At 37.0% G+C, this 21,590-nt stretch overlaps 1 protein-coding gene across 1 annotated transcript in view; it reads left to right on the top strand.

Annotated features, from left to right (window-relative positions):
* Window positions 1–21,590, top strand: part of LOC150091190 (integrin alpha-9-like) — a 570,795-nt gene that overhangs the window by 102,578 nt on the left and 446,627 nt on the right. The window contains exon 7 of the mRNA XM_090382714.1: window positions 3,171–3,278. Coding sequence (XP_090238840.1) covers window positions 3,171–3,278 — 108 coding nt within the window. The remainder of the gene's footprint in view (window positions 1–3,170; window positions 3,279–21,590) is intronic.

Here is a 21,590-nt window from a genome sequence, read left to right on the forward strand (position 1 = left end):
CTCCTCTCTGTACTCTCTATAAGGCTTTAAAATGGTTAAGTAAACTAAATGCTGATGGTATCTTAGTATTAGTAATGGCTATAAGGTGCAAGGAAGCCTAAGGCTGTAGCTGCACCAGTCAAAAAAATAATAATAATAAATAATAAAAATTAAAAAAATAATAAAATTAAATAAAACAAATAATAAATAATAAAATTAAATAAAACAAATAATAAATAATAATAATAATAAGAGAAAAGGAAATAGACAACTTGTGCATTTCCCTCCTCCAGTAGGTGAGCTTTGAATTTCCCCAAACTGTAGGCCTTGACCACCCATGTAGAGAACTTATTCCAGTTATTTATAACATGCTGGCTAAAATAAAACTTCCTGCAATACAGTCTAAATATCTCTCCCTGTAACTTGAATTTATGGCTTCTGGGTCTAGAATAATTTATAACCACGAAAATTTCATCATCATTCATTTTACCATTGCCTCTCAGGGCCTTCATCATCAACAGCCATTTTCAATCTACTGCAGGATGAATTCTCCAGTAATGTTCCAGTTCCTTCTGTTTTGTGCAATAGACTTCCTACAAACTTTTGAATTTCATCTGTCCATCTCCGTCATTGTCTTCCAGGTTTTTATCTAGTTACTCTTTGGTACCATTCTGCTATTTTCTTGGTCTGTCTGTCATCATGTCTGTCATCATGTCTTCAAGCTGACTAATTCTGACTAATTTTTTCTTCTTTGGATTTCTTTTTACCTATAGCTTTCTTGGGCTTTATCACTTTAAGAAAGTTGTAGAATTCCTCATCAATATCTTGGTCCTGAACAGTCTGCAGAAGCTGAAATTTGTTCTTAAGCTCCAGTACATACTGCTTTTTCTCCTCTTCTGTTATCTCAAAGACCTTTTGTATGTTTATCCTCAACAATTTCTCCTCCACTTTCCTCTCAGTTATTACAATATCATCTAGCTCACTGCCAGAGTTTTTACTTCACCTCTGGAATTCCCCTTCTGAATAACTCCTCATGTGTGAATGTAGATGCAAAATACTCGTTTAGTTTGTTAGCCACCTGAGCAGGATCCTCAACTGTTGAACCATCAATATCCAATGGACCAATCTGATTCATCCCTTTCCTTCTAGATTTTACATAGGTAAAGAACCCTTTTCTATTTTTCTTTGCATCCTTTGCCAAGGATTTCTCATAATCTGCCTTTGCCTGCCTAATCTCCTTTGTGACTTGGTTACAGACCAGCTTATATCTTCCATGTCACCCATTAATTTATATGTATCCCATGCATTTTTCTTCTCTGCCATATGTCTCATTAGTTCATCTGACATTCATTTAGGCCTAAACCTTGAACAATATTTCTAAGTTGGTATGTAAAGTCTAGTAGCTTCCAAGATAAGTTCTTTGAATGCTTCCCATTTTGAATTTGCTGTTGGTAACATCATTAGTTGGTCCCACTGTATAGAATTTAAATACTGTCTCAGACTGTCGTAGTTGCCTTTACGAAAGCAATAACCCTTCCCTTTATCCCTGATGGTAGTTACCTCTTTGAGTAAATTGCGCTTCAGCACACTGTGATCACTGCCACCTAGTGGTTCCTTTATCTGCAGGTTCTTAATGCATGAAGAATCACTACTGATAATCAGATCAAGAGTATTACTCCGTCTAGTTGCCTTCCGAACATGCTGATGTAGAAAACAATCATCCAATAAATCCACAAAAGCCTTGCTAGTGTGTGAGTGACCAACCCACAAATTCCAGTCAATATCTGGGAAATTAAAATCCGCTATTATAAGACTCTGATTTACTGGCCCACTCTGTTTCCCCGTACAGTTTCTTACTATACTCATCAGAGTCATATTAGGCCTATAGCACACTCCTACTCTCAATTTTGATCTCCCAATGCTTATATCACACCAAACTGACTCAACACTGCACTGTGCAGTGATGTCGACTGGCTTCGCTTCCTTGGATTTTATGTGTTTCTTAACTAATAGCATTCAGGCCTTTTGTGATTAATATTTTAAAGGTATACCATAATTCAGTTGTATTCACTCTCTCTGAGATATCTATCCAGTTAATAGAGGCCATGTAGCTTCTTAAGCTGTCATAATTTCCTTTTCTGAAATTATAACCCATTCCTTTGCCTTTAACTACCGTTACCTGACTTAGCCGAGTGGTCAGGAGTGTGAGTGCAGTAGCACATGTGCTTTGAGTGGACCGGTGTTCAAACCCGTGACTGCTAAATATGATTAACATTTGTATTGATTGATTTATTGTAAACTCCACTGATCTGGTGGTCATGCTGGAGTATAAACAAGAAATTTTTTTTTTTTTTTTTTTACCTGTCTTCATCGTCCACCGTGAGAACTTCTTGATCTCTGTGATCACTTCTTGCTACTGGTTCCTGTACTCTCAGCCCTGTTATGTCATCTGGTTCATGGGTGATGATCAGGTCTAGAATATTCTTTTCCCTAGTTCTTTCCTGGACATGTTGATACAAAATGGCAATCATCTAGTTGATTTTAAAATTTTGTCCCCCATGTTGAGTTTCCTTCCCATTTGCTCCAGTCAATTAGAAGCAAATTAAAATCACCCATAATAAGACATTCACACTTATTTGCCCATTCCATTTGCATGTAGAGGCTCTCCTCATAATGTTCACAATCTTTACCACTTCTGAAATGAAACACCCTATGGAATATAAATTTAAATTCAAAAAGGTTTCAAAATAGATTTGAGAAAATTCACATTCAACTCAACAGTAATCAATTCTTGAAACAAATTTCCATCTAATATTGTGCAGGTGGGTAGTTTGAATAAATTTAAGGAAATTATCAGAAATTATTGGAAGGGATGGAGAAATTAAATGTTTTTTGCTGCTGCTAATACTTTCCATATGCTTCCTTCCATTAATACCACAGCTTCGACTCCAACTCATTAACTCATCTTAAAAACCCATTCAATGACAATTAGATAATTCGTCTGAGCAAACACATATTCTTATATTCTATGAACCATTATTGCCACCTATTGGTATAGTCATAGTGTTGTGTGATTACATATTGATCTTAACTAAATAGTTTATGCAATTTTTTTCTGTATTTTTATTTAAAGTTTGTTTTGGAATTTAATAAAAATATATATATATATATATATATTTATATGCATACAGGAACTATTATCAGATATGAAATATCCAATGGAACACTTAGTCGACCAATGATTCCTAAACCTCCCTTAACTCTAAATGGGGTAAATGTGCCAGAAGATGTCTATATTGGTGAGTGTAACAGTCTGAATATTTTTAAATAATTATTAGCTGTGTTTAAAGGGTTTATTATAATTCTCTTCAAATTGCTTACACCAGAGTTTCCCAACATTTTTTCCCCCCTGCATATATAAAATTGGTCCATAAAAGGGGTCTGTATATATACAGGGAGGCTTAGAGGGGGAACAGGTATTCTGTGTGTTATCAGACACTCAGTCTAAAACACTGATGGATCCAATATCTTTCTATTACAGAAGATTTAGGAGAAGTCCGGTTGGCCTGCCCCCCCCTAAAATCCACTCATGAACACCTTCTCGATGGTAAGCCCTGTTACAGCACTTAAGTGGCAACGAACGTGTAGAGTGGTTCTCTTCAAGATGCCTGGTCAGCACGAAGAGGAAAAGACCAAACCCTCCAGCATATGACAGAACGATGAAACAAATGGCCCTCAGTCTCCAGCGGCTTTCACTCCCCATCTTACGGCAGTGAGAGGATCAGAGTGGAAGCAGAGGATGCTAAGAATCTCTGGGTACGACCAGGCTGCCATGCACGGAAACTGAACTTGGCCTCTTACAATGTAAGATCACTCATCGGTGAAGACAGGATATTAGAGCTGGAAAAGGAACTAGAAAATGTGAATTGGAATATCATCGGTTTGGCTGAAACAACAAGAAGAAATGAATCACATATAAGTTTATCAAGTGGAAATCTGCTGTACACCAATGGAAACAGTGAAAGGAGCGAAGGTGGAATTGGGTTTCTGGTCCATAAAGATATAAAAAACAACATTTTGGAATTCAAAAGTACATCACCAAGGGTGTCAAGACTAATACTCAAGATTTCTAAGAGGTACAAGCTAAAGGTTATAATGATTTATGCACCAACATCGAGCCATGATGATGAAGAGGTTGAAGAAATGTACACCAAAATTGAGAGTCTTCTAGATGAGCAGAAAACCCACTACACTATTATTATGGGGGACTTCAATGCTAAGGTTGGAAAAAGACAAAACAGCGCAGAAAGAGGAACTATAGGAAATTTTGGAATTGGTGAAAGAAATGAAAGAGGTGGAAGACATGTGGAATTTGCAGAATCTCAAGGATTGTCAGTAATGAACACTTTTTTCAAGAAAAGGATGAACAGAAAGTGGACATGGAAGAGTCCAAATGGATTAACAACTAATGAAATCGACTTCATCCTCACTAACAGAAATATATCGTGAATGATGTTACCATCCTGAATAAGGTAAATGTTGGAAGTGATTACAGAATGGCAAGATGCACACTTGATATAGATGTAGGAAAGGAAAAAACTGAATTGAGTAAATAATATGAAGGTCTTTGAGATAACAGAAGAGGAGAAAGACCAGTATGTACTGGAACTTAAGAAGAAATTTGAGCTTCTGCAGACTGTTCAGGACCAAGATATCGATGAGGAATTCTACAACTTTCTGAAAGTGATAAAGCCCAAGAAACCTATAGGGAAAAAGAAATCCAAAGAAGAAAAAAATAGTCAAGATACACTTGTTATGATGAACCGAAGGCGACAAATGAAGAGCAAGATAAACACTGACGAGAAAATTGAGTATACTAATTATGCAAACCCATTAGAAAGAGACTCAGAGAGGACATAAGAAGATTTAACACAAGAAAAGTAGAACAAGCATTAAGGGAAAACAAAGGACTTAAATCAACAGCCATGAGCAGTAATACAGAAAGACAAATGATACTGAAACTGAAGAATAGCGATGGTGTACTTATAAATAGCAGAGAAGGCATAATTCAAATAGCAGAAGACTACTACAGAGAATTATACAAGGAGCAAGGGAATGATGCCAGCAGTGGGGCAGATGGATCGCAAATTAGTAACACATATGAAAACCCGATATTCGTCCTGATGAGGTAGAACATGCATTGAAGAAAATTAAGAATCAGAAAGCCCCTGGTGAAGATGAAGTTACTGTAGAGTTGTTAAAATTGGGAGGAAGAGACCTAACAAAAAAACTGGTAAGGCTCTTCACAAAATGCATTAGCAAAGGTGTGACGCCTAAGCAGTAGAATAATGCAATCATAGTTTTGTTGCATAAGAAAAGAGATAAATTGGAAATTATAGACCAATTAGCTTGTTATCTTACCTCTGCAAGTTGTTCACAAGGGTCATTACTAACAGATTAGAAAGAATACTTGATGAGAATCAACTGAAAGAGCAAGCTGGTTTTAGGACAGGATTCTCAACTATGGATCACCGTCACGTAATATCACAGCTAATGGAGAAAGCAAATGAATATAAAACACCATTATGCCTGGCATTTGTGGATTATGAAAAGGCATTTGACTCCATACAGCATAAGGCAATGTTTTGGGCACTGGAAAGACAAGGCATAGATATCCCATATATTATGATTTTGAAGAAAATATATGAGAGTGCTACCTCCTTTATTAGACTAGACAAAGACAGTAGCAAATTTAAAATTGAGAAAGGAGTTTGACAAGGAGATACAATATCTCCGAAGCTGTTTACTGCTGCCCTTGAAGAAGCTTTCAGTAAGGAGTCAATGTGAATGGAGAGTACCTAAACCATTTACGATTTGCAGATGACATTGTGGTCATAAGCCATGATCTCAAAGAATTTGAGGAAAATCTTAATCAGTTATGCACAGTTAGTAAGGATTTTTTCTACTAAAGATGAATATGGCTAAAACAAAAGTAATGATGAACAAGTATGCCACAGAAAGGGACATAATGATTGAAGGGGCAGTAATTGAAAAGATGGAGTCATATACTTATCTGGGACAAGTTATTAGCTGTAATAATGATAAATGGCTGGAAGTCACGAGAAGAATAAATTTTGGATGGATAGCATTCAGGAAATATAGTCACATACTGAAGAGCAATATCCCTGTTTGTCTGAAACGTAAAATAATGAACCAATGTATACTCCCCACCACAACTTATGGAAGTGAAACTTGGGCACTCACCAAAAGAATGGAAGAGAAGCTGAGAACTACCCAGCAAAGAATGGAACAAATTATATTTTGAATCAGACTGTTAGATAAGAAGAGGAACACATGGATTAGGCAGAAAACTCAAGTAAAAGATATTCTTATCAAAACTAAAGAACTAAAATGGTCTTGGGCAGGACACATAGCTCGAAGACATGATGACAGATGGACTAAGAAAATAACAGAATGGTACCCAAAAGGAGCTAGAAGAAAACCTGGAAGACAATGGTGGAGATGGATAGATGAAATTCATGAGTTTGTGGGTAGTAAATGGATGGCCATTGCACAAAACAGAAGGAATTGGGAAGTTGCTGGAGAGGCCTTCATCCTGCAGTGGATTGAAAATGGCTGATGATGAATCTGCTATTAATCTATTATAATCTATTATAGCCTATTATTTTGTTATACTTAAAATGTTATAACTTAATATTTTAAAATCTTGCTATTAGTGTCAATAGTAGCGAATGATTCAAGAAAGAAAGCTTATACAGCATCGGAAGCTTAAAAAAAAAAACCACTTCCCACATCACCTTTCCTATCCCCTTCTCTAATGATTTGTCTTACTCTTTAAATTCATCCAAACTACCCACTTCCACAACACCTTTAAAAATACCACACCTTTTCCAAGGTGTGTATTTTTAAATTGTCCAAAGGTTTAAGTTTGTTACAACTACTACTTGCTGGCTGAAAACAAATTTCTGCACATATGTTCTGCAGTCTGTTATTTATTTATTTTTTTTTTTTCATGTGCTGTATAAGCAGTGGCAGCTCATGACTCTGATGTATGGGGGTGCTGCTTCTTAAAGTTACATTAAATTGCCTTGGTTATAAGACATGTAGACATAGATGGTAATAATAATAAGCAAGTTAAAAATACTACAAAACATTAACTGGACACTTACCGTTAACAGACTTGGGTAATCTCGAAATTTTATTTAAAAATAAAATCCTTGTCAGAATTTTGATATACAGTGATATACGAATTTTGATATACAAAGATATCTGGAGTAGGCTTGAGTATCCCGATGACCCAGAGAGCTATGCTGGCGGTAGCTAGGGTAAGGTCACCCTAGCCAGACAGGTCAAAGGGTAGGGATCAAACGAAGAGTAACATACTGGTTCTCGAGTTTGGGGGGTTGTGCGCGAGGCTGGTTCCCTCCTCATGTAAAAAAAAAAAATAAAACTCATAAAGCTCAAAGAGGAAAACCGGACGGACAAAGGGATGTGACTCGGACTAGGAAATGGAACGAAAAGAAATAACAGACATTTTAAATATTGTAACATGGAACATAAGAGGAGGATTAGGATATAAAGAAGTCAAATTACTTAAACACTTAAAACAGAAGAAAGTAAATATAGCAGTAATAACAGAAACAAAGAAAAAATAAATTAAAGAAACAAAGAGGAAGAAACAGATAAATTTTATCTAGAGTTACAAAAAGAAGTAGATAAGAATGTAAAAAAGGACCATGTAGTTATTTTGGGAGATTTTAATGCTCAGGTAGGGAATAAGCCAATAAAAAATATTATGGGATGTTATGGAGAAAATAAAGTAAATGGAAATGTATATAAATTAAGAGATTTTGCAACATTTAATAATTTAAAGATAACAAATACATTTTTTAGGAAACATGATATACATAAATATACATGGTCAGCAAGAGGTACACAATCAATAATAGATTATTGTAGTAAATGTAGACAGTAATAGTAAATCATATAGATAGTAATAGTAAATCAAAAATTAGCAAAACAATGTCGAGATACTAAGGTGTTTAGAGGATATGATATTAATTCAGATAATTTTTTAGTGGCTTCAAAAATAGAGTTATGGGCTAAATGGAAGAAGAGAAAAGCTATTAAACAGGGAAAGGAGGTTAGATTATAAAGTATATCTACTTCAAGAAGAAAGTATACAAAATTTATATGAAAAAAAAAAAAAAAAGGATTAAAGATGAAATAAGTAAAATATCTGAGAGAGAACAAATAGAAGAAGAATGGAATAATATACGAAAATATAAATCAAAAGATAGCAAAAGATACACTAGGACAATTCAGGAAAAACTATAAGAAGAGGATAAAGAAGAAGAATAGCTAAAGCAGTACAAGATAAACAAGATAAATATCTTAAATATATACAAAACAGGACAAGTGAGAATGAAGAAATATATAAACAAGAATGTAATAAAACTAAAAATATAATAAGGAAAGCTAAACAGAGGGATGGGAGAGATTTATAAGTACAATAGAACATGATGTTCATAGAAGACAAAATTTGGCATATAAAATGATGAAACACTTGAATAGCACAGAGAAAGACACTTCAAGAATAAATATAATAAAGGAAGAACAATGGAAAAAATATTATGAAGAATTGTGGAAAGACCCAACATAACAAATAGAAGAGATACAGTTAGACCCAGTTAGTGATATAGATCTGATAACAAAGGAAGAATTGGGAAAGGCATTGAAAGCTACAAAAAATAGGAAAGCAGTAGGAATGGATGGTATAAATGCAGAACTGATCAAGTATGGAGGAAGCTTTTTAAAAGACAGGATACAAAATTTATTTAATAAATGTTGAGGACAATATAAAATACCAGAAGAATGGAAGATAGCAAAAATTATTTCAATATTTAAAAAAAGGAAATAGAAATGATATAAAGAATTATAGAGGGATTGGCATACTAAATACAGTATATAAAATGTATAGCAAAATTATAAATAATAGAATTAAAATTATCTCTGATGAAATATTAATAGAAGAACAGGCAGGATTCAGAAAAGGAAGATCATGTACAGATAATATATTTATATTAAAACAAATAATAGAAAAACGAAAAGAGTTTAATTTAGAAAAGCATTTAGCATTTATAGATTACGAAAAAGCATTTGATCAAGTAAACAGACGAAAACTATGGGACATATTGAGTAATAAAGGATACCCAAAGCAGCTTACAAAAATAGAGTTTATATCAAGGAACAAAAATAGTAATAGATACAGGTAATAAATTAACAGAAGAAAGTATAATAAATCAAGGAGTTAGACGGGGATGTAGCTTGTCACCAACGTTGTTTAACTTATATATCGAGGATATATGTAAATGGAAAGAGGAAATTAACAGGTATATATTTAAATAAAAAGAATAGAATTAATACACTGCTATTTGCAGATGATCAAGTAATTATTCAAGATAGTGAAGATAATTTACAAAGAGCAGTATTTAAATTAAACCAAATAACAGAAGAATATAAAGTTAAAGCATCAACAATGAAAACTAGAACAATGGTTTTTAGGGGGAAAAATACGGTGAGAACAAAAATAGTTATAGATAATAAAATATTAGAACAAGTAAAACATTTTAAATATCTAGGATGTGATATAACATATGATGTCGAAGAAGATATGAACCAGAAATTGGCAAAATTTCAAAATATATGTGGAACAATAAAAGAACTCTGGCTAAGAAAACAAGGAAAGAAACACAATTGAAATTTTACAAAGTAATGGCAATATTAACACTGCTTTATGGTTCTGAAACATGGATACAGAAACAAAGAGACATTAATAGAATACAAGCTGTAGAAATGAAATTTTTAAGATATGTTAAAGGATGTACAAAATTAGATAAAATACCAAACGTAAATATTAGAAAGAAATTAAAGATTTACTCAATTAATGGGAAAATTATAGAATATAGACAAAGATGGAAAGAACATGTAGAAAGAATGGAAGATAATAGATTCCCTAAATTAGCTTATACATATAGAGCAAAAGGAAAAAGAGACAGAGGAAGATCGAAGAAAAGATGGGCAGACCTCTTTGAGATCGGAACAGGCGGATCACCTAATCCGTGAAGGAAGAAGAAAATAAAATCCATTCTTCGGCTTTTATTTGTTGAAAATAGATTAATAACTTTTTCATTTACGTTTGGTGCACTGTTCAAACTGGCACTGCTTGCTCCGCAGTTCCTTTGACTCATTTTATCACCTCTAAAAAATGCGTATTGGCAACCTGCCAATTAGGCATTGACTCAACCACTGGGGCCAAAATGTGGAACTGTGTAGCACACAGTTCCCCCTACTGTTAAACCTCAAAGTTGAAAATGATTTTGTTTTCATTCGTTTATTATTGAAATGATTATTGGAAATAGAGGATGGGTATACTATATGTGGGACCTGTTAATAAAAATATTCATTGCATTGCATTGTGCCTACTAGGGCTTGTATAAAACCGAGAAATTTCAAAACCGAGTTTAACCGAAGTTTACTCTTAAAACCGGTTTTAAAACCGATTTTCTCAGACTGAGGGAAAATAATTAAAAGCTTATAATGTAGGTATTTATTTTATCTTGGGTAGATTGTACAAATCGTAATAAAATCTTTTAAACAAAATCTATTTTTTACTATAAGCCTCTTATAGTAAAAAAAATAAAAAAATTTTAAAATGCTCCAAAAAAGTAACCAGCTTGAGATTATACAAAATTACAAATTGTATTCATATCCTTTGAATAAAAACTATCTTCTCATATAGTAAACAAAAAAATAATAAGCCCTATAATAATAATAATAAATAAATAAAAATAATGTGAAAAAAAAACAGCTTGGGAAAATTACTTTACTATTTATTGCTCAGCTTTTTTCTGAAAATGAACCTTTAAAAAACACAGTATATTAAGAATTTTTCCTGATAGACTTGACGTTATTTTTGTGTTAAAGAGACCAGTGATCGAAAACACTCTCTCAGATTGGACACTTGTTGGTTTAATGGTCAGTAGTGCTCTATAAACTTTCTCCAGCTTTTCACTTCTACTGCTAGTTGCCTACAAAATTTTAAATTCTTTGCTGATTTCCAATTCACTCGGATATTTTGAAGGCTCTTCAGTTAATCTCTTTATTACACTATCATACTCTCGCATGAGTGTATCTCCAACATCGGAACTAGACGAGTCTTTGTTTTCTTCTAAAAGAACAGTTCGTTTATTTTCAGTTTCTTCATTCAACGCTAAGACTCCTTCAAAATGTTTTGCAAATAATCTCTGATAAATCTCTTCAGCATGCTTTTTCAAAACTTGCTTACTTGGAAAATCAAAAGGTCTTGAACCTGAATCATCTTTCCTAAACTTTTTGGGGTTGTGCAGATAGCTCAGCAAAGCCACAGTTTGGCAATTTCCTCTTGCTTTGTAACGCTGCAAAAGGCTTTGGTGAAACTTTAAAGCAAATGGGTTTTCTGCTGTATCAAGCTTAGCAAGCAAAAATTCTATTGAAGACTGCTTTAAGTAAGTCTGTATCTTCTGAGGTTATAGCCTTCAGAATCATTTCAACTGGTCGCAAAGTTTCACATAGCAATTCAAGTGTTTTCCAGTCATCGTCAGACACAGCTTCAGTTGACAGTACTGCACATAGAGCATTTGGAATGCAGTTTTTCAATTTCAAAAATCTCTCAATCATATAGAATGTGCTATCCCATCTGGTCTTGCAATCTAATATAAGTTTATATTCTTTCCCATTAAATTTTGCTTTAAAAAAATTTTGTAATATGTCATTTTTGGTAGGCGATTTTCGAAAAAGCTTGCAAATTTTTCTGACTTTGTTAATAGTTTGTGCAATATTGGCCATTGGATTGAAGAAATAAATGAGCTCACCGGTAAAGTCGGTTTGATAAAGCATGCCTTGCTGTCTTTCTTCAACTTCTTCATCATCATCACTACTTTCTTCATTATTTTCATTGTCTTTGGGAGACTCAGACTGTGGCACCATAATTGATTGCTTTTTCATAAAGTACATCTATAACTGACAGATGTATACAATGGGCTATACATTGTTGATGATTAGGCGTAATTTGCTTGCCAAACTTAATCATCATTGCTGCTCCATCGGTGGTGCAGGCAACAATATCCTCATCTAAGTTCAAACCAAATTCCTTTAAGTGTCCCTTCACAATTTGCTCAGTTCTTCTGCTATCAAGTGAACCATTAATCTCAATAAGACCTAACGACCAATGATTGTCTTTTGAATGCACATTTATATTCATATACCTTTTATTTTGTATAGACCTATATTCGTCTAGAGTCAATGAATACCGTGCACCCAAAACCAATGAATTTTTGAAATGCTGAATGAGTTCTTTCTTAGTTTTATAATAATTCAGAACCATATTTTTAATTCCATTCACTGAGGCTGGTGGTAATTTATCGTATTTATTTCTCTGAAGGTGAAGGCTTGATTGTAAAGGGTTTTCCAATAGTAACGCTCGATGTTTGGCAACAGCGCATGACGAAGTCGACAGTCACACAGGTGGTATCTTTGGTAGCCGTATTCAGTTAGTCTCTGCATTTTATTATGGAGCGTTACACGACTGAGCAACGAGTCGAAATTGTAAAAAATTATTATCAAAACCAATGTTCTATTCTTCAAACGTTTCGTGCACTCCGTGCAGTTTATGGTGTCGACGAACGTCCTTCAGAATCCACAATTCGCCGTTTAATAAACAAATTCGAAGCAACTGGGTCTGTGGCAAATCTGAAAGTGCCTGTACGTCAGCGAAATGCAAGATCCGTTGAAAATATTGCTGCAGTCCGGGAAAGTGTGCGTGAGAATCCGCAACAGTCCATTCCGCGTCGGGCTCAAGAACTTGGCCTGTCTTCGACGACAACTTGGCGAATCCTGCATAAGGACTTAGGGCTTCACCCTTATAAAGTGCAATTAACCCAACAACTAAAGCCCAACGATCATGCGCAGCGGCGTGCATTCGCTGATTGGGCGCTAGAGCAGTTGGAGGTCGATCCTGATTTTGGGCGAAAAATAATGTTTAGTGACGAGGCTCATTTCTGGTTAAGTGGCTTTGTTAACAAGCAAAATTGCCGAATTTGGAGCGACGAAAACCCACGGGAGATTCATGAGGTCCCACTACATTCCGAAAAAGTTACGGTACGGTGTACACTTTGGTCCGGCGGAATAATCGGTCCGTATTTTTTCGAAAACGAAGAAGAAGTGGCACTTACGGTCAACGGTGAGCGATACAGAGCTATGATAAGAGATTTTTTTTGGCCTGCAGTGGATGGAATCGATCTAACAAACATTTGGTTTCAACAAGACGGTGCTACGTGCCATACGGCACGTGATACACTATTGCATGAGAAATTTGAAGGTTCCATTATATCGCGAAATGGTGACGTTAATTGGCCGCCCAGATCCTGCGACCTAACGCCACTGGATTTTTTTCTCTGGGGCTTTCTAAAATCCAAAGTCTATGCTAACAAACCACAGACGGTTGCCGCCTTAAAGGCCAACATTAGGCGCGTTATTGCTGAAATTGAGCCACTTTTATGCGATAACGTCATCACCAATTGGGTATCCAGGATTAACCAAACCAGACAAAGCCGCGGCGGACATTTATCTGATATAATTTTTAAAACATAATGTTAACACATATACTTCATAATAAAAATAAAAATAGATCACTATCACTCTCACAATTTGTTTTTTTGCATTACAAAAATCGAGCGTTACTATTGGAAAGCCCTGTATAAACTCACTCTTGGCAATTGAATTAAAAGAAAATCCATCTAAAGCAGCTAATTTTGAAATCTCTTCATCCACAGATTTTTTAACGATACAGTTTTCTAATGTTCTTACCATTTTTACGGGAGGTTCACTGTTATCTTGTTTAATGTCAATCTGATGCATTTTCTTTAAATGCAACATCAAAGATGATGTAGATCCTCCAGACGACTTCATTATCTTCTGACATTTCGAACATTGTGCTTCTTCTTTGCTTTTTCGAGCAAAATAATTCCATACATTTGATTTCATCTTAGACATATTAAGACTAATAAATATTAATTAGTAGGAATTTATATCACCGACAATTTTAAATAAAAATATTGAAGATAACAAAGGCACAATACTAAGCGTCACTCTCGCAAGCACTGAATGAAGAGTCTAAACGAGGCAAGTTTCAAAATTTTCACGAAAGAAATTTTTTATTTATTTATTCGCATTTTATTTATTCCCCCCCCCCCCCCCCCAATTAAATCTATTGTATTTTCAAAATTACATAAAAGCTAAATTTGGTGAAGCTGCTTTTTGGAGAACATTTGATCACAAATTTAATAGGAATAAAGAAGCAAAAAACTTTCTACGATTGAAATTTGATGCAATATTCAGCGAATCTGTTCTAGTGGGTAACCATCAATAAGGCGGGTTCCATAACTTGTCTGGCGAACAAGATAGATGGAACGAAGAAATGTTGAGCATTTTCTTTTACGCTATCGCTCCGACTCACTCAGTCATAAATGAGTACACCTGCATCGTGCCATGATACAGGTGGGAAGATAAAAGGTACCCCTCCTAGATTTGGGCCACTTGCCCATGAGATTCGTACCTTAAAATAAAATAAAAAACATGTTTAAAACATAAAGCAGTTGAGCGATCCAGACAAACGAACAAACAAAAGAAAATGTGCGTAACAAAAAACTATATTCGAGGGCTGACTAAGAAAATATTCGAATCCGGTTTTAGAAGCTCGGTTTCGGTTTTAACAACTCAATATGAAAACCGATTTAACCGGTTTTATAAAACCGGTTTGCAAGCCCTAGTGCCTACCAATGAGCCTCCCCTGTGTATAAGCTTGCTTTCTTGCATCATTTGCCACTACTAATACCAAGTATTCTTTCCCAATTTAAATTTATGCCCCATTGTGTGTTGTATGAGCAAGGGCATTTAGCTTACTCAATCCAAAGCCTTAAACACCTTAATAAGATATCCTTACACGTCTAGTTACCAGATGCTAATTTTCAGAACCAAAGCTTTTCTTGGTAAGTACCCTTTTTCCTCATGAATATCACTAATCTCATTACTTTCCTCCACCTGTTCCACCAGATTCATATCTTTCCTAAAATGAGGCTTTCAGACCTCTATGCAAGTTGTGGCCTAATCATTGCCTTTTACAATGGAATGATCACCTCCTTCTCTTGCTGGCATAATGCCTGTATATCATTGACAAAACTCCATGAGCTGTCCTAGCAGCCTGTCTGTTCTGTTGAGAGAAAACATACCTGACCGGCGCCTCAGCCAGGTTGGCAGCAGCATGCATAGCACACACTTCTTGATTAGACTGATGTTCGAGCCCATGACCACCAAATACGGAGGATGCGAAAAGATCAGGGAATGACCACCGCATATCCCTGGAGTAATATGACCTTAGTTGCTAATGCTCCTAAAAAACAAAATAACATAACATCATACCTGACTACATAATTAAAAACAATTAAAAACAAAAAAGGCCGCCAACTTTTTTTTTTTTTTAATTCTCTACCACCCTCAGTGTGACACCATACAGTTGTGGTATTATTCTGAGATTAATGCTATTCATATGCAGTAACTTGGATTTGTCATTTAGTAGTAATATGGGCTTGAAGCACAGTCAGTCCATATAGAAAGATATACTTCTATAAGACAATGTGATCTCTTTCAGTGACCATGTGCCTTATATGATTATGCTCTTAGAAATAACAGTAAAAATAGACAAAGAAAATGTTTTTCAGAATTCACACTAATGTTAAAATTAAAAAAAAAAAAAAAAAAAATGAAGAAAGCCAAAAATGAGGTGATATTTACACACACGCAGATCAATCACTGAACTGTGACCACCTCATTCATAATGGCCAGTGTAGCATAGTTCACAGTATAAAGAGCAGAACGGTTTCGTATACAGGGTGTCTCAAAAATATTGGTACAAACGTTTAGAGGAGGTAGGTAACATCTAAAGGAATGTGAATCGCATAGGAACCCATAACAGGAAACGTCACGGGAAAGTAGTAGCAGAAATGACACAAGACAGTAATTAGTGGCAAACATTTATTTGACATAATATTAACAATGTAGTATGAGATGGATGCATTTCATGATGCTATAACAGATGCTCGAAGCTTCCACCATGAGATGCAATGCATGCTGTACACCGACGCAGCATGGATTGGCGGACACGGTTGAACACACCTGGAGTTTCTTTGAACAGTAGCAGTAGCACAGATGAGTCTCGCCACGAGATCCATTTCCGTCTCCACAGGCGATTCATACACGATAGATTTGAGGGCCCCCCCCACAGAAAAAAAAATCAAGGCTCAATAAATCAGGTGAGCTTGGGGGCCAGGCAACGGGTCCACCACGGCCAATCCATCGATGCCAAAAACGCCTGTTCAAATGGTTCCGAACACACCTTCCATAATGGGCAGGCGCCCCATCATGTTGAAACCAAATGTTGCGTCTCACATTTGCTGGAACATTGTCAAGTAACCCTGGTAGAACTTGTTCAAGAAAGATCCGATATTTAGCGGAGTTCATGTGGGATAGTAACAGGTATGGGCCGACTAGGCAGTCACTGACCATACCTGCCCACATATTTACCATTAGCATTAGCAGAGGCATTTGCAAGAAAGCAAGCTTATGCAGCATCAGCCAAAAAAAAAGCAACCACTTCCACTTCACCCCTCTGTTCGTTCAAAATACCTGTCCAGGTGAGCCTTAAACTTATTTAGGCTATCAACTTCCACGACAAGGGATGGAAGTCTGTTCCACCAACCAACCACCCACTGGCTAAAGGCAAATTTCCGCACGTCTATCCTACATCTGTCTTTCCTCAATTTGAATTTATGCCTTCTCAGGTGATTATTCTGAGCGAGAGGAAGAATCCCATCAGCATTGAGCATGCTCAAACCATTCAAGGCTTTATACACCTCTATCAGATCATCTCGCTGGTGCCTAGTCTCCAGACACTGTAATTTGCAAAACTTAAGCCTTTCTTCATAAGAGCACCCCTTTGTTCCATTCACTAATCTTGTTGCCCTTCTCTGTACTGTTCCAGCAGCTCTACAACCTTCTTGAAATGAGGCCTCCACACCTGTATACAGTACTCTAGGTGTGGCCTGACCATTGCCTTATACAAGGGAATAATCACCTCCTTATCCCTTCTAGAAAAATTCCTATATATCATTGACAATACACCATCAGCTACTCTTGCCGCCCGTCTGCACTGCTCAGAGAACTTCATATCTGCCTGCACAACCACCCCCAGTTCCCTTTCATTCTCTACCACAGAGATGATACGTTGCTCTGGGGTTGCTGTTTCCCATGTGTAGTACTTTACATTTGTCAATGTTAAACTTCATTTGCCACCTCTCAGCCCATTTGCTCAACCTTTCCAGATCCTGTTGCAGCAGCATAGTGTCAGTAGTGTCCTTGACAACCCTGCCAACCTTTGTATTGTCTGCAAACTTCGACATTAAGCTTGATATACCATCATCAATATCATTTATGAATACAGAAAACAATAATGGACCCAATACTGAGCCCTGAGGGACTCCACTAATAACATTAGTCCACGATGAGCAGTGTCCATTGATTACCACTCTCTGTCTTCTCCCCCTCAACCACCCCTTTATCCATAGCAGCAATTTGCCTCCAATGCCACACTGCTCCAATTTGTGCAGCAGTCTTCCATGTGCAACAGTATCAAAAGTCTTTCTAAGATCCAAGTATATAATATCAAAGTTATTCCCTGCATCCAGTTCTTTTGTGACTACATCATAGGATCCAATCAAATTGGTCAGGCAAGACTTCCCCTTAACAAAACCATGCTGTGTCCGAGCTATAACTGAAGTCTTGTCTAGATGATCCTGCAGTGCTTCTTTAACCAGTGCCTCCATTAATTTTCCGGGAACAGAAGTTAAACTCACAGGTCTATAATTACTTGTGTCAGTCTTTGATCCTCCCTTGTGAATTGGGGTCACATCTGCACAACTCCAGTCCATGGGTACCTCCCCTGAGTCCAAGGAAGCTCTCATAATTATGGCTAAGGGTTTGCTTACTTCCTTTGCTGCCTCCTTTAATATAACTGGATAGATCCTATCCACCCCAGTTGCCTTTCTTGTGTTTATCTTCAACAATTTCTCCTCCACTTTACTCTCAGTTATTACAAGATTCTCTAGCGTACTGCTAGAGTTGAATACACCTCTGGCATTCCCCTCGCTGAATAACTCCTCATGTGTGAATGTCGATGCAAAATTTCATTTAGTTTGTTAGCTACCTGAGCAGGGTCATCAACAGTTGACCCATCGATATCAAGTGGACCAATCTGATTCATCCCCTTCCTTCTAGAGTTTACTTAAGTAAAGAACTCTTTGCTGTTTTTCTTCGCATCCCTTGCGAAGGATCTCTCGTAATCTGCCTTCGCCTGCCTAACCTCCTTTGTAACTTGGTTACAGATCAACTTGTATCTATCATAGGCTTCTGTGTCACGTGTTAATTTGTATGTATCCCATGCATTTTTCTTCTCTGCCATATGCCTCATTAGTTCATCTGACATCCATTTAGGCCTAAACCTTGAACAATATTTCTTAGTTGGTATGTAAAGCCTAGTAGCTTGCAAGATAAGTTCTTTGAATGCTTCCCATTTTGAATTTGAATTTGTTTGTTAGCTACCTGAGCAGGATCATCAACAGTTGACCCGTCGATATCAAGTTGACCAATCTGATTCATCCCCTTCCTTCTAGAGTTTTCATAATTAAAGAACTCTTTGTTGTTTTTCTTTGCATCCCTTGCCAAAGATTTCTCATAATCTGCCTTCGCCTGCCTAACCTCCTTTGTAACTTGGTTACAGATCAACTTGTATCTATCATAGGCTTCTGTGTCACGTGTTAATTTGTATGTATCCCATGCATGTTTCTTCTCTGCCATATGCCTCATCAGTTCATCCGACATCCATTTAGGCCTAAACCTTGAACAATATTTCTTAGTTGGTATGTAAAGCCTAGTAGCTTCCAAGATAAGCTCTTTGAATGCTTCCCATTTTGCGTTTGCTGTTGGTAACATCATCAGTTGGTCCCACTGTATAGAATTTAAATACTGTCTCAGTCCATCATAGTTGCCTTTATGAAAGCAGTAACCCTTCCCTTTACCCCTAATGGTAGTTACCTCTTTGAGTAAATCCCACTTCAGCACACTGTGATCACTGCCACCTAGTGGTTCATTTATCTGCAGATTCTTAATGCATGAAGAATCACTGCTGATAATCAAATCAAGAGTATTCCTCCCTCTAGTTGCCTCCCGAACATGCTGATGTAGAAAACAATCATCCAATAAATCCACAAAAGCCTTGCTAGTGTGTGAGTGACCAGCCCCCAAATTCCAGTCAATATCTGGGAAATTAAAATCTCCCATTAGAAGACTCTCTGATTTACTGGCCCACTCTATTTCCCTGTACAGTTTCTTTTATACTCATCAGAGTCATTAGGCCTATAGCACACTCCTACTCTCAATTTTGATCTCCGAATGCTTATGTCACACCAAACTGACTCGACACTGCACTGTCCAGCGATGTCGACTGGCTTCACTTCCTTGGATTTTATGTATTTCTTAACTAATAGCATAACCCCTCCTCCCTTCCTATCCAGTCTAACCTTTCTGTAGATGTCATACTCCCCAAATTCCAGTTCTGCATTCCTTATATCTGTGTGACACCACGTCTCTGATATCCCAACAATATCTGCCTTTGATGTTTTGAGCAATACCTCAAATTTATCAAATTTATTTACTAAACTCCTAGCATTGGTGTACACGCAAGTATACATGCACCTATTTCTATTCTTAGCTACCCTAACACAACCCATGTGTTTACTTGTACCGCAATGACTCCCAGCAGTCTCTGAAATATCCTGCATCTTGTTTTTCAGGCTTCTGCTCATTCCAATAGAAGCAGTGCAAGAATCTCTTTCACCTCTGCCAGTGGCTACTGTTAATCTATTCGTCTTTGTCTTCCCCCAAGCTAGCAGTTTTCCGACCCATCTAACACTGCCTCGATAGCATCAGCAAATATCCTTGCTCCCTTTCTATTTAAGTGTATCCCATCCCTGTAGAAGCAATCTCTCCCGTTAACAAGTACAATCCAGGCTGAAAAAATTCTACCCCTTGAGCCTTGCATAATCTTTCCAGGGCCAAATTGATCGACAAGGCTCTCATCATATACTCCCTCCTATCGTGTCTGGGCAGAATTGCAGACACTTTCAAATTCAACCCTATTTCACAGCTTTTTTTCAACAGTGACCTATACTTGTTAAGCAATTCTGCCGGTCTCCTACTCTTGATATCATTAGTGCCAACGTGTACAACTATATCACCTTTTGTGCCCTTAAAAGATGATATCTGCTCTACAACGTCATCAACCTTTGCCCCTGGCAGACGTACCCTGGTCCTGTTCCACCTATCCTTTTTAACAAAGCATGTTCCCCGTTTCCCCTGACAATAGAGTCACCAACAACTACTAGTTCCTTTGGGACCAGCGCATTCTGCTCATTTATTGTGAAGCGATGTTGTGCCGCACGGGGGTGCACACCGTGTGGGTTGTCATGAGCCCATACATGAGCATTGTGCTGATTGAATAAGCCTCATCCGTGACCAAAACATAGGCTGGAAAATTCAATCTTGAACGCTTTCTTGGAGAAACCACTGTGCAAAAGCCAGTTCAGGATGATCTTGGGGGAGCAGTAACTGAACCCTTTGGAGATGAAAGGGGTGCAAGGAACCATCGTGCCAGACATATTGTACAGTGCAACGAGACACTCCTAAGGCAGAGGCAACGGCACATGTGCTGGTAGTAGGATTATTCTGGTCGGCATTCAACACACTTTCTTCCATGGCGGGAGTTTGTGTTGAATGTAGTCTGCCCACAGTACTCCTGTTACCTCTAAATGACCCATAATCGCACAAATTTTGATGAACACATTCAAACAAACGGTGGTCTTGTACATGTCTGTCTGGGAAGCGTTCTCCATAAATTCGTTGAGCGGCTCATCCATTGCACTCTGCTAATCCACACACTAGGTGCATGTCTGCCAGCTCACAATTCATATATTGATGCATGCTCTTCGTGCGGCGACTACTGTTTGAATGAGTAAACCAGAAATTTTCCCTCTCGCGAACTGATGAACAGCGCCGTTTACTGACTTATGGTGACGTTTCCGGTTATGGGTTCCTATGCGATTCACATTCCTTTAGATGTTACTTACCTCCCCTAAATGTTTGTATCAATATTTTTGAGACACTGTGCATACCAGAGCAGTGGTAATTTGCATTGAGTCTTGTAAGTCAAAGTGATAAAGAAGCAGTTATGGGATGTAGTAAAGATATCACAGAGTTTCAGAAGGGCATAATTGTGGTAGCTTGTGCATTGGGTGTTTCCATGGAGAAACGGCATGCCCTTCCAGTTGTTAAGGTGTACAAAGAATGATTTTGAACTGGTCAAACCACATCCTGCCAAATCAGTG

The sequence above is a fragment of the Mastigoproctus giganteus genome, chromosome 1 (assembly GCF_048544385.1).
Source record: "Mastigoproctus giganteus isolate SK-2022 chromosome 1, ASM4854438v1, whole genome shotgun sequence".
Lineage (NCBI taxonomy): Eukaryota > Metazoa > Arthropoda > Arachnida > Uropygi > Thelyphonidae > Mastigoproctus > Mastigoproctus giganteus.